At 64.2% G+C, this 12141-nt stretch overlaps 2 protein-coding genes across 3 annotated transcripts; one reads left to right on the top strand and one right to left on the bottom strand.

The window, feature by feature from the left end:
• The first annotated feature begins 465 nt into the window (after positions 1-465).
• Positions 466-6130, top strand: LOC127030020 (tubulin alpha-4A chain). The gene is made up of 4 exons (XM_050915935.1): positions 466-562; positions 3767-3989; positions 4590-4738; positions 5074-6130. The coding sequence occupies exons 1-4, from the start codon at positions 560-562 to the stop codon at positions 6046-6048; spliced, it is 1350 nt and encodes a 449-aa protein (XP_050771892.1). The 5' UTR covers positions 466-559; the 3' UTR covers positions 6049-6130.
• Positions 6131-7560: 1430 nt separating this feature from the next.
• STK16 (serine/threonine kinase 16) lies at positions 7561-11594 on the bottom strand. Of its 2 annotated transcripts, none has more exons than XM_050915943.1 (7): positions 11472-11594; positions 9946-10165; positions 8952-9085; positions 8563-8683; positions 8254-8349; positions 8030-8151; positions 7561-7934 (listed from the first exon to the last, which is right to left on the bottom strand). In XM_050915943.1, the coding sequence occupies exons 1-7, from the start codon at positions 11555-11557 to the stop codon at positions 7796-7798; spliced, it is 918 nt and encodes a 305-aa protein (XP_050771900.1). In that variant the 5' UTR covers positions 11558-11594; the 3' UTR covers positions 7561-7795. The 2 variants fall into 2 exon arrangements, with proteins under 2 accessions (XP_050771900.1, XP_050771902.1); XM_050915945.1 differs by having other exon boundaries at positions 10057-10165.
• Positions 11595-12141: the final 547 nt, after the last annotated feature.

The raw sequence follows: 12141 nt of genomic DNA, 5'->3' as shown, positions 1-12141 counted from the left end.
GGGTAACACCATGGGCTTGCCTGGGGCTAATGCCATGGGAGGCGGGTAACACCATCAGTTTGCCTGGGGGGGAAGTAATGCCATGGGGGGAGGGTAACACCATAGGCTTGCCGGGGGGGGGGTAATGCCATGGGGGGAGGGCAACACCATGGGCTTGCCGGGGGGGGGTAATACCATGGGGGGCGGTGTAACACCATGGGCTTGCCGGGGGGGGGGGAGGGGTGTAATGCCATGGGGGGGAGTGTAACACCATGGGCTTGCCGGGGGGGGTAATGCCCTGGGGGGCGGTGTAACACCATGGGCTTGGGGGGCGTAATCTCAGGGTGGCCCTTTGGTGGTACAGTGTGTTACGACGCCCCCCGCTATAAAAGCAAAGTACATCCCTGTGCAAAACTGGAAGTGGGGGCGTGGTCATACTCGTCATCCCGCCCGTGGGCGTGTCGCAGCCCCCCCCCCCCCGCCGGTATATAAGGCCGGTGCGCCAGTCCGGCAGCAGGCGAAGCTTCTCACCGAGACCTCGTCGCGCAGACTCACGTGAGACTCCGGCCACTGCTGCGTCATGGTGAGTGCGGGCCCCGGGGGGCCCCGCATCCTCTGGGGGCCTTGGCGCCTCTGCCCTGTGCGCTCCCGGCCGCACCGCACCGCGCGGGCCGGGCCGGGGCGGCAGGTGCGCTCCGCAGCGGGCCCCTCTCCCGGGGCCGGGCCGGGCCGGGGCTGCCCCGCGGAGGGCTGAGCTGCTCGGGGAGCCTGCGGAGGGGCCCCGGCTCTGGCCGGGGGGGGGGGGGCAGAGCCCTGGCCCCTCCCGCGCCTCCTCCCCGCGGAGCAGCGCTGGGTGGGGGGCCCTGGGCAGAGCCTGGCGCCAGCGCAGTGAGGCAGCCCCGTCTGCGGGGGCCCCCGGCCAGGCTCCTGGGCACCCCCCGCCGAGCCGCGCTTGCTCCTCCAGACGGGCAGGGGCAGCTGCACCCGGGGGGCCATTGGCGCCCGGCCCGACTCGGGCAGGACACGAGGGTGCTGCGGGGGGGTGTTAATAAGCCGGGGGCTCTCCTGGAAATAGCTCGGCCGGGCTCCTGTCCAAACTAGGAAATCGCAGCCGGGGGGGATGAGCTCGCGGACCCCCCCCCCAGTGCCTTGGGGAAGGGCCCTGCTGCCCGTCCAGTGGCTGAGCCGGTTTCCCCGCCTCGTGGCGAGGCCGCGGCCTGCGCCTGGCACCTTCCGAGGAGACTCCGGTTCCTGCCCCATCTCCCAGCAGCGGTTCCTGGCCGTCCCTGCGCTCGGGCTGGGGGCTGGCCGGGCTGCGCTCCTGGGGTGCGTGCGCCCCACCCCTGCCCCTTAGCTGGGCCATGCGGGGAGCCCTCGGGGGCCGGCAGCGTGAGGGCGGCTACGCACCCCTGCCCCCGGCTGCCCCAGCGCCATGCACCCCGGCCGGGGCTCCTCGCTGCCGGGGCACGGGGGGATCAGAGCCTGGGGAAGGGGGGCCCTGCTCCCCAGTGCGGCTGGCGGGGGCGCTGGGCGAGGCCGGGGGTGGGGCTGGTGGTTTCACAATTCTGGTTGGTCTGTGTGTGTTCAAACTTCTGCTGCGCAGGGGAGCTGTGACTTCCGCGGGGCGGGGCGGGCCGGGGGCGGCCTGAACAGGCTGGGAGCTGGGGAGGTGGCACCTGCTCCGCTGATGTCCCTCGGTCCTGACCCACAGCCCCAGAGGGGAAGCCGTGTTAGTCTGGATCTGGAAGTGCAGCAAAGAATCCTGTGGCACCTTATAGACTAACAGACGTTTTGGAGCATGAGCTTTCTGGGTGAATACCCACTTCTTCGGATGCATGTGGTGGAAATTCACCCACGAAAGCTCATGCTCCAATGCGTCTGTTAGTCTATAAGGTGCCACAGGATTCTTTGCTGCACTTCCAGTGCGATTCTTCCCCCCTCCCCTCGAGCTGTCACCCCATGGCAGAGCCAGGTCCTGGGACCAGCTGGGCCGGGCTCTGAGGCGTGACTGGAGGCTGAGGTTGGTGGAGGTCCAGGCCCATTGAGTGCTCTGGCACTGCCACCCTGGGGGGGACCCGGTGGGTGACGGGTACAGCAGAGCCCTCCACAGGCTGCAGTCAGAGAAGGGGAAATGCAGCTTTGCACTGAGGAAACCATGGCGGGGGCGCTGTTGTGAGGTGGCAGCTGCACAGAGCTGGGTGCTTCCTCTTCGTGGCTTCCCCATAAACAACTTGAGTTTGGGGTGGATGCTGCAGAGGGGCCTCGCTGGCTTGGGCTGCTGGCTCTGCAGGAATCCAGGCTCCCATCCCAGACCTGCTAGGGCTCCCTTGCTGCTCCTGAGGGCTGGAGCCTGCTTGGGGGGCCCTTCCTGGGAGCCCCATGGCTGCTACAGCTGGCTCCCTTGCTTGGGGGGGGAGAGGGGCTGAGTGACCCAAGGTCTCTATTTGGCCGTGAAGGCCTGGGGCTCGAGCCTGAGGGGGAGAGGAGTGTTCAGGAAAGGGGATTCTGCATCCCCCCCAGTTTGGGGGGAGCAAGGCAGTGTCCACATAAGCTGTGCAGCAGGGCTGTCCCCCTGCCACCAGCGCCCACTCAATGCAGCTGGCTCTGTGCAGACAGCCCCTGTGCTGTTGTGGGCACACCTGAGCCCGCTGCCTCTGTCCCCCCTCTGGGGGGCACAGCTCTGTGCTGCTGGGCAGAAGGGCCTTATTGCCCATTACAGCACTGGTGGGTACTAGGCAGCCTTCCTGCCCTTGCCACAGCTCTGCTGAGGCCCCTCAGTCCTGACCTGCAGCCCTGCCTGCTGCTGGGTTCCCGTGGGATTGGGAACGGCGGGTGCCCAGGCCGGCTGGGAGCAGCGAGGGTGGGACTGGAGCTCATGCATTAGGTATGTGCTTGTCAGCTCAGCACCTGCCTGATGCTGGAGCCCTGCTGCAGTCCTGCTCCTCCCCTCTTGCTGCAGCCAGCGGCTGGGCTCTGCAGGCCCAGAGCTCACCCCAGGGACAGCCAGGCCTCCAACCTGACCCTGGGGGCTCCAGGCAGCAGTAAGCTGCCAGGGGCTGCTGCAGTCCTCTCCCAGCGAGGGGGCTGGGCACCACCTGGGAGGGCGATCCTAGCTCTGCCACTGAGGTGCTGTGTGGCCTTGGGTGAGTCACTCCCCGTCCATGGGCTGCTATTCCTCCCCTGCTCCTGCCCTGTCCTTGGCTCCGAAGGGGGCAAGTGCCCAGCGCAGTCCCTGTGGCAGGGAGCTCCCACAATACTCTGCGGCACCTTCTCCCGGGGTTCTATAGGCAGGGTGTGGCAGACACAATCCTCACGTCTGACTGCTGCTAGATCTAGGGCAGGGCTTGCTGTGTGTGTGTCTGCGTGGGGAGGCGCTGCTGTGCTCCTCCCCCACACCTGCAGTCTGCAGAGCTGCAGGATGGCAGCCATTCACAGCCTGCAGCGTTTTCCTCTGCAGTGCTGGGCAGCAGGGTCGGAGGCTGCGCAGAGTGAGCAGCCTGTTCTCCCCCCCCCCCCCCCCAAGTGAAATGGAATTTGTTTGAGAATCCTGGGCTTTGGTGCTGGCCGGGCAGGGGGAGCTGGTAGAGGGACTGGTCTCTTCTCCAGCTGTGCTGACCAGCAGGCACGAAGTTCTGGGCTGCCTGGAGCCCTCACTGAATGGAGACTGGCTGCTGTGACTCCCCCAGAAGTGTGGGGGAGCTCTGGGCCCCACGTCACCACCAACGCTGGTGTGGGGCTCTAGGTTCACTGGCCTGGAGAGGCACCTCAATGGCTCTTCTCTCTGCAGCGTGAATGTATCTCAGTCCATGTCGGCCAGGCCGGCGTCCAGATGGGCAACACCTGCTGGGAGCTGTACTGCCTGGAGCACGGCATCCAGCCGGACGGGCAGATGCCCAGCGAGAAGACCATCGGGGGAGGGGATGACTCCTTTACCACCTTCTTCTGTGAGACGGGCGCAGGGAAGCACGTCCCCAGGGCGATCTTCGTGGACCTAGAGCCCACTGTGATCGGTGAGCGGAGACGCCAGCACATTTGGGGGGGGGCCATACCCTGCTCGCTAGTGAAGGATTTAGCCCCCGGCTAGAGCCGTGTCTGCGTCCTGGACTGCCATGCACAGCAGCTGGCTAGTGCGGCTTCGCCCACTCCTGCCAGCTGGGCAGCACTTGCCTGGCCTCCCCGCTGCAGGGGAGTGGCAGGAGGACGACATGATGCTCGTTCTCCATGACACAGGCTTGGGGCCCAGAGACACTCCAGCCTAGCTCAGCAGTGCCAGGGTGTTGCAGGACTCCCTCAGGGCAGTGGGTACCACTCCCTGGTGTTGGTGCAATGCTGTGCCCTGGTGGCTTCCTGAGAGAGTCCATCTGGCAGGCTGCCCTGGGCCTTCCTGTTGGGTGGAGGACAGCCATCCCTGGTGCCTAGCAGGCCAGCTCGGCGCACCCCCCTCTGCTGACATCAGTGGGGTGCACACAGGAACATTCAGAGGGCGTGAGCAGCAACCCTGCTGCTTGGGCCAGGCTGGGCAATAAGCAGGGTGGGGTACAGACTGGAAAAGTGTGTGCACCACTGGTTGAGAGTCCTGTCCCACCCCCTCCTCCTCTCTCTCTCTCCAGATGAGATTCGGACCGGCATCTACCGCCAGCTCTTCCACCCGGAGCAGCTCATCACTGGCAAGGAAGATGCTGCCAATAACTATGCCCGTGGGCACTACACCATCGGCAAGGAGATCATTGACCAAGTGCTGGACAGGATCCGGAAGCTGGTATGCAACCTGTCAGAGGGGATCTGGGGGGGGGCCTGCGCTCTGCCCAGCCAAGGAGCTGCTGAGAGGGCTCCAGCTTCTCACTGCCAGGCCCAACAGAACATGGCTACATGGGCTCTTGAGAGCTGCACTTGGCAAGGGGTCTGGGAGCTGGAGGGCTCCCTCCTCACGGGGGGCGGGGATGTCTGACACAGGGGCTTGTTCTTCTGTGGGTTGGGCGGCTGGCAGTCTCCTCCCTCAGCTGGTTCTCTGCCTCAATCCTTCTTGGCCATGCGCTGCAGCCTGGATTGGCTGGTACTTTGTCTAATGAGCTCTGGTCTTTGTTTTCTCCACAGGCCGACCAGTGCACGGGGCTCCAGGGCTTCCTGGTCTTCCACAGCTTCGGGGGCGGCACCGGCTCCGGATTCACCTCCCTGCTGATGGAGCGTCTCTCCGTTGACTATGGCAAGAAGTCCAAGCTGGAGTTCGCCATCTACCCTGCTCCTCAGGTCTCCACCGCGGTGGTGGAGCCCTACAACTCCATCCTGACCACCCACACCACCCTAGAGCACTCGGACTGTGCCTTCATGGTAGACAACGAGGCCATCTATGACATCTGCCGCAGGAACCTGGACATCGAGCGCCCCACCTACACCAACCTGAACCGCCTTATTAGCCAGATCGTGTCCTCCATCACCGCCTCCCTCCGATTCGATGGTGCCCTCAATGTGGATCTGACTGAGTTCCAGACCAACCTGGTGCCCTACCCCCGTATCCACTTCCCGCTGGCCACCTACGCCCCCGTCATCTCTGCAGAGAAGGCCTATCATGAGCAGCTCTCGGTGGCTGAGATCACAAACTCCTGCTTTGAGCCAGCCAACCAGATGGTGAAGTGTGACCCCCGCCATGGCAAATACATGGCCTGCTGCCTCTTGTACCGCGGTGACGTGGTACCCAAAGACGTCAATGCTGCTATTGCTGCCATCAAAACCAAGCGCAGCATCCAGTTCGTAGACTGGTGCCCAACTGGCTTCAAGGTTGGTATCAACTACCAGCCGCCGACTGCCGTTCCTGGTGGCGACCTGGCCAAGGTGCAGCGGGCCGTGTGCATGCTGAGCAACACCACAGCCATTGCCGAGGCCTGGGCTCGGCTGGACCACAAGTTTGACCTGATGTATGCCAAGCGAGCCTTCGTGCACTGGTATGTGGGAGAGGGCATGGAGGAGGGGGAGTTCTCTGAGGCCCGGGAGGACATGGCTGCCCTGGAGAAGGATTACGAGGAGGTGGGCCTGGACTCCTATGAGGATGAAGAGGAGGGAGAGGAGTACTGAGGCACTAGCTGAAGGACTTTCATGTTGTGTTAATTGCAAAATCCTTTAAACAATAAACTGTCTCCTTGGTCTCAAACCCAAACCCGTGGCTGTAGCTGTTTCTTGCCAGGTGCAGGGCTGTGAGTGTCCCAGGTCTGCAGTGGCAGTGAGTGGCTCTTTACAGCCGTGGAGGCCAGGCTGGGTTGTGGCTGGGAATGGGGTCATAAGACATCCTGGGCAGCGCAACAGCAGGAAGCAACCTGCCCTGCTGATGGCCCCAAACCAGATACCAGGCCCCTAGCTGGGCTGTGGGTGAGTGGTGGCTGCCAAGCCCTAGGCCTGACCAGGTGCCTGGTGTGGCTCAGGGATCAATCCAGCTCGCACTGGAGGAGGGGTGGACCCAACTCCAGGTACTGGGGGCTGTGGCCCACTGAGGGCAAGGACCTGCCAGGGCTGCTCCCCTCCCTGCACAAAGCAGCCAGCATGGCAGGGCCAGTTCTCCTTAGTGATAGGAAGCGTCATTGTGACAGGCTCCCCTGTCTGTGCATGGGCTTTCAGGGAGCAGCCCCAGGGCTCTGGGCTGGGCTAGCAGGAGCTACATGGGAGAAGGGGGCCATGTTTGGCTCCAGAGGTTTGCTACTGTCTGCCCCTCCCCCAGGCCTGGCTTGGGAGGGCCCTTGGCTCAGCAGCTGTAGGACTGGAAGGGGGCCCCGTCTCACATGGTGGGGGAAGGTGAGCTGGTTGGGCCACACCCCTTGTGCCCTGTTCCCCTCCTGGGGCCAGGCTCTGCCTCTGCTCCCAAGGCCCCACATGGTGCCAGCCCCTGGGCACTGGCTTCCCCCACAGCCCATAGGGGAGGGGGCAGCCTGGGCTGGAACAGCTGGGCCTGGCCCAGGAAGGGGGTTTGTGGTTAATCATTGACTTATGCTCTGGCCCCAGCCCAGCGTGGCCCTGCTCCCAGTGCTGCCCTCTGCTGGCCAAGCCCCAGCAGCCAGCGCTGGGCTCCCAGCAGCACTTGCACCCAGAACCATGGGAGGCTGCTTGTCCCTGGTGCCCAGGATGCCAGGGGAGGGCTCTCAGCCAGACCTTGGGGCGGGGGGTGAATACTGTACTGCCCAGAGGCTGCTTCATCCCTGCCCTGATGGCAGTGGCAGCCTTAGCCCAGCAGGAAAGCCCTACCAGGCTGGAGTTGCAGCCAGACAGCCTTACTCTACACCCGCCACCAATTCCATATGGTCCCGTTCTCCTCTCTGCCCCCGCAGCTGCCTGGGCACCACAGGAATCCCACAGAGCCAGGCCATGTTCTCTGCACACACTTTACTGAACAGACAATGCCTGCAGGGGCGCAGGCTTGGCCCCACCTCCCTTCCAGCAGGAGGAGGCAGCAGCAGGCCTGAGCTGGTGCTGAGCAGAGCCCAGCTCGCCCCATGGCCAAGGAGGCAGCCCAGGGCCCTAGGGAAGGTGAAGTGCTGGTACCATCTTCCCCTCCCCAGCCACATGGAACTCTGGCAGGGGCAGGAGGGAAGGGGCAGGTGGCTGGTCCTGGGCACCCTCCTGCTCAGGGCGTATGTCCTGGCTGAATTCCTATGAGTGGGGCATGTGCCAGCCCGGCACTGCAGGCAGGACTTAGCACCACAGGGCTGGGTTTGCTTTTCACCTAAAATTCCCTTTTAAAAGCAGTTCTGTGACCCTGTCCCTGGGGTGGGGCAACAGCCCCCCCCTACACACTCTACACACCAGTCCCTGGGGGTACAGAGCTGGGCAGGGCTCAGATCCGGGTGGTGTCCTGGCCCCTTGGTGCTGCCTGCAGCCCCTCCAGCTGGTCAAGTATGTAGGAGATGTGGGGCCGATCCTGAGGGTTCACTGCCATCATGGAGGAGAGCAGGTGCTCCAGGGCAGCGGAATACCTGCAAGAGGCACAGCGGATCTGTGAGGCAGGGGGGTGAGCACAGAGCAGAGCCCCCCCTTCCCACCCAGGCAGGCATCAGTGCCTGTTCCTCACCTTCCGCTGGCGGGCACGCGGAGCTGGTTCTGCACTGCCAGAGCCACGCTGTCACCTTTCTGGAAGATGAGGTCATAGGGGCCCTCGCCAAACATCATGCAGTACAGCACGCAGCCTAGGGACTGAAGCAGGCCAGTCACTGCCTGAGCCCCACCAAGCCAGTATATGGGGGTGGGGCTGGCCCTGGAGGGGGAGGGGAAGGGGTACACTGAGTGGTTCCTTACCCAGATGTCTGTTCGCTCATCAATGACACAGTCTCTCTCCACGGTGAAGAGTTCCGGTGCCCGGTAGGAGATGGTGCAGCGCTGGGCCGCCCAGTCCTAGGAAGGGCCGAGCACAGGGTGAGGCCAGCAGGACCACACAGACTGAGCCAGGCTGGGGAGGGGCTGGGTTAGAGGGGGCCTCAGCCCCAGGAGTGAGGCTGGAGAGCCCCAGCTGGTGAGCAAACTGTTCCTGGACCTCTCAGACTCCACCAGCTGATCCCTGCCCTCCCACGGGGAGGGGCCCAGAACACCAGGCAGGGAGCCTTGTACCTGCAAAGCCATGGCCTCCCGGGAGCCCTTGACCTCGATGCAGGCCTGGTTCATGGAGCCCAGGTCCATCAGCACGGGCTGCTCCTCATCGTCCAGCAGCACGTTGGTGGGCTTCAGGTCTCTGTGGGGTCCAAGAGCCAGCAAGTTCCCTTCAGCTTCTGAGGGGCAGGGAGCCTCCTCAGCAGGTCTACTGGCTCCCCACCCCCCCGGGCTGGTGCCCCACTCTGACCCAGCCCCCCCAAGCCCCACACACACCCTGCAGCAGTCCAGTGCTGGCACTCCAGTTCTGCATGTGAGGATCTTGTGCCCGGTCACCCACTGCAAGTGCTCCTGCCTTCACAAGGGGGCCAGACTGGTGGCCAAGGGCACTAGCCCCTGGCTGGGCTCACCTGTGTGCATAGCCCTTGGCATGAATGGCCTCCAGCCCCCGGCAGATGCCAAGGAGAATGGGGACAATCCGCTCCTCAGGCAGGAAGGTGCCTTTGTCTCGCAGAGCTTCCACCTCGCTCCACAGGGTCCCTCTCTGGCGAGCAAACAGGCGGCTGGTTAGTGGGAAAGCAGGCGCTGGCCAAGGAGACCCAGACAGCGCTGCCTAGCCTGCTGGTGCTGCCCCGCAAAGGGCTTCCCGCACCAGCTCCCAAGATTTCTCAGGCTAGTGACAGTGGGGGAGCGGGAGCAGCGCTGGAGAGTGACAAACTACAGCATCCTGCCCCAGCCTGAGTCTCTCAGCAAGCAGCTGCTCAAAGCCCCGGGCCTCATCCCATCAGCAGCGCCAGTGATGCTGCCCACGGACACCAGTCATTCATGGAACTCGCTGCCGTAAGAGACCAGCGGGACCCAGGGCTCTGCCAGACTCCGCAGGGGCTGGAGGGGTGTCTGGACAGTGCTGGCCCCTTTCTAAAGGCTATTTGCCCCAACTCAACATCTCTGCTGTGGCCATCTGGGAGCTGTACACCTTCCTCTGCAGCTGGTGGGCCCAGGCCCTGCCGGAGCCAGGACTCGGCTGCCTGAGCAGTTCCAGTCCCAGCTCCTGGCCCCTGCTGTGTTGGGCCCAGTGCAGTCCCTCCCAGAGGTGGCTCTGAGCCAGGCGGGCAGGGCCGGAGTAACAGCTGCCTGGAGGGACAGTAACCACCCCCCTCCTCCCCAACAGAGCAACAGGCTGTCTCCCCCACTCCCTTTGCCATTGGCCTAGAGTGCTGGTCCACAAAGACTACCACTCCCAGCATGCATTGGGCCCTAAGGCCAGCTGCAATCTGACCCCTTGGCTACAAACAGAGCCTGGCACTGGCATCAGGCACGGTGCCCCTGGGGCAGCCTATGGACAGCAGGAATCCAGCCCCAGGGGATGGGGATGGGCACCCCTGCGAGAGGGGGTGGCCTCACCCTTAGAAAGGGCAGCAGCAGCCAGGCCTCGTGCTTGGGCCCCTTCTCCACCATGCAGTGGGCCTCGAGCCGCAGGATGTTGGGGTGCTCAAAGAGGCCGTGCATCTCCACCTCGTGCAGGGCTTCCTGGCGGTCCTCCTTGTCATGGCACAGGATGCGCTTCAGGGCGTAGAAACGGCCGTCCTGCAGCCCCTCCACCAAGTCCACGTAGCTGAAGCCCCTAAGAGGCAGAGACGCATGAGTGGGGCAGGAGCAACTCCTTGGGCTCCCACCACCCTAGGGCAGGGGGCCACAGACATCATCAAAATAGCAGATGAAATTCAATGTTGGTAAATGCAAAGTAATGGAGGAAACATAATCCCAGAAAATATCATGTTGCCTCTACATAAATCCATGGTACACCCACACCTGGAATACTGCGTGCAGATGTGGTCGCCCCATCTCAAAAAAGAGAGATTGGAATTAGAAAAGGTTCAGAAAAGGGCAACAAAAATAATTAGGGGTGTGGAACAGCTGCCGTATGAGGGGAGATTGATAAGACTGGGACTGTTCAGCCTGGAAAAGAGACAACTAAGGGGGCATACGATTGAGGTCTATACAAGCATGACTGGTGTGGAGAGCGTGAATAGGGAAGAGATATTTGCCCTTCCCGTAACACAAGAACTAGGGGCTACCAATGTAATTACAGGGCAGCAGCTTTAAAACAAACAAAAGGAAGAATTTCATCATACAACAGCCTTTGCCAGGGGATGTTGTGAAGGCCAAGATTAGAACAGGGCTAGAGAGCTAGAGGAGTTCCTGGAGGACAGGTCCATCAATGGCTATTAGCCAGGCTGGGCAGGGATGGTGTCCCTGGGCTCTGGTTGCCAGAAGCTGGGAATGGGCGACAGGGGGTGGATCACTGGATGATTCCCTGTTCTGTTCATTCCCTCTGGGGCACTTGGCACTGGCCACTGTCGGCAGACTGGATGCTGGGCTGGATGGACCCTTGGTCTGACCCAGTCTGGACGTTCTGACGTTATCTCCGGGGGTCCCTGTGCCACTCCCGGGTGCTACTGAGGGAGGGGGCGACATGCCAGAGATAACCAGGCCCCATCCCCACAGCAGGTGGGCACATCACTCACTGCTCCAACCCCCTCCTCTGCCATCCACTCCCTGGCCTCATGGCCAAGGGACCCCGCCCAGCTCCATGCCGCCTACCGTGGGCAGCCTCCCCTCGTGCCCAGTGCCCCACACGAGCGCAGCGCAGGGGCCGGGTTCAGGCACAGGCGAGCCGCAGCGGCTCCTGTCTTCCTTCCTGCCTCAGTTTCCCCATCTGGGCGGTGGGGGATGGGGAATGACACCAGCCCTCCCCCCCCCGCAGGCAGCACCAGCCAGGTGCGGGGGGGGTCTCAGGAACCGGCCCAGCCCCCCCGAGCTCACCCCTCCCCCCGGCGCCTGCTCAGTGCCCAACCGCGGCACCTTCCTGCCTCAGTTTCCCCATCTGGGCGGTGGGGGGGTCTCAGCAGCCGCCCCCCCGCGCTCACCCCTCCCCCAGGCGCTGCAGCAGCAGGTAGCGCTGCCCCTCGATGCTCAGGCTGCCCCGCGCGCAGGCGCAGAGCGCGTGGCCCATGGCCCGTCCCGGGCCCGGCGCTGGCGGCGGCTGGGCGGGGCCGGACCAGGCCGGGAAGTCATGACCCTCAAGCCCCGCCCCTTCCCGGCCGGAACTTCCGCTACGTCATCAACCTGCGCCAGCGGCCAGCAACCGGCCTGGGAAGGGTGGGGCTGTGGGGGAGGGAGGAGGGTGCAGGGGAGGAGAAGGGGCGGGGTCGAGAGGGGGAGGGGCGAAGGAGAGGGGCGGGGCTGGGCTGTGGGGAGGGGGAGGGGAGGGTGCAGGGGAGGAGAAGGGGCGGGGTCGAGAGGGGGAGGGGCGAAGGAGAGGGGCGGGGCTGGGCTGTGGGGAGGGGAGGGGAGGGTGCAGGAGAGGAGAAGGGGCGGGGTCGAGAGGGGGAGGGGCGAAGGAGAGGGGCGGGGCTGGGCTGTGGGGAGGGGAGGGGAGGGTGCAGGAGAGGAGAAGGGGCGGGGTCGAGAGGGAGCGGGGCGAAGGAGAGGGGCGGGGCTGGGCTGGAGGGGAGGGGAGGGTGCAGGAGAGGAGAAGGGGCGGGGTCGAGAGGGGGCGGGGTGAAGGAGAGGGGCGGGGCTGGGCTGTGGGGAGGG

Source organism: Gopherus flavomarginatus, chromosome 10, assembly GCF_025201925.1.
Source record: "Gopherus flavomarginatus isolate rGopFla2 chromosome 10, rGopFla2.mat.asm, whole genome shotgun sequence".
Classification (NCBI taxonomy): domain Eukaryota; kingdom Metazoa; phylum Chordata; order Testudines; family Testudinidae; genus Gopherus; species Gopherus flavomarginatus.
This window is presented reverse-complemented; position numbering and strand designations above follow the sequence as displayed.

What these genes read in the sequence shown, in the direction of transcription:
- LOC127030020 (XM_050915935.1), top strand. An exon ending in CCTAGAGCCCACTGTGATCG is followed by an intron (nt 3,990 to 4,589) that starts GTGAGCGGAGAC and finishes CTCTCTCTCCAG; the next exon opens with ATGAGATTCGGACCGGCATC. An exon ending in TGGACAGGATCCGGAAGCTG is followed by an intron (nt 4,739 to 5,073) that starts GTATGCAACCTG and finishes TTTTCTCCACAG; the next exon opens with GCCGACCAGTGCACGGGGCT.
- STK16 (XM_050915943.1), bottom strand. Translation starts at nt 11,557, where the DNA reads ATGGGCCACGCGCTCTGCGCCTGCGCGCGGGGCAGCCTGAGCATCGAG. An exon ending in CTGCAGCGCCTGGGGGAGGG is followed by an intron (nt 10,166 to 11,471) that starts GTGAGCGCGGGG and finishes TCTGCCTCTTAG; the next exon opens with GGGCTTCAGCTACGTGGACT. An exon ending in GGGAGGCCATGGCTTTGCAG is followed by an intron (nt 8,350 to 8,562) that starts GTACAAGGCTCC and finishes GGCCCTTCCTAG; the next exon opens with GACTGGGCGGCCCAGCGCTG.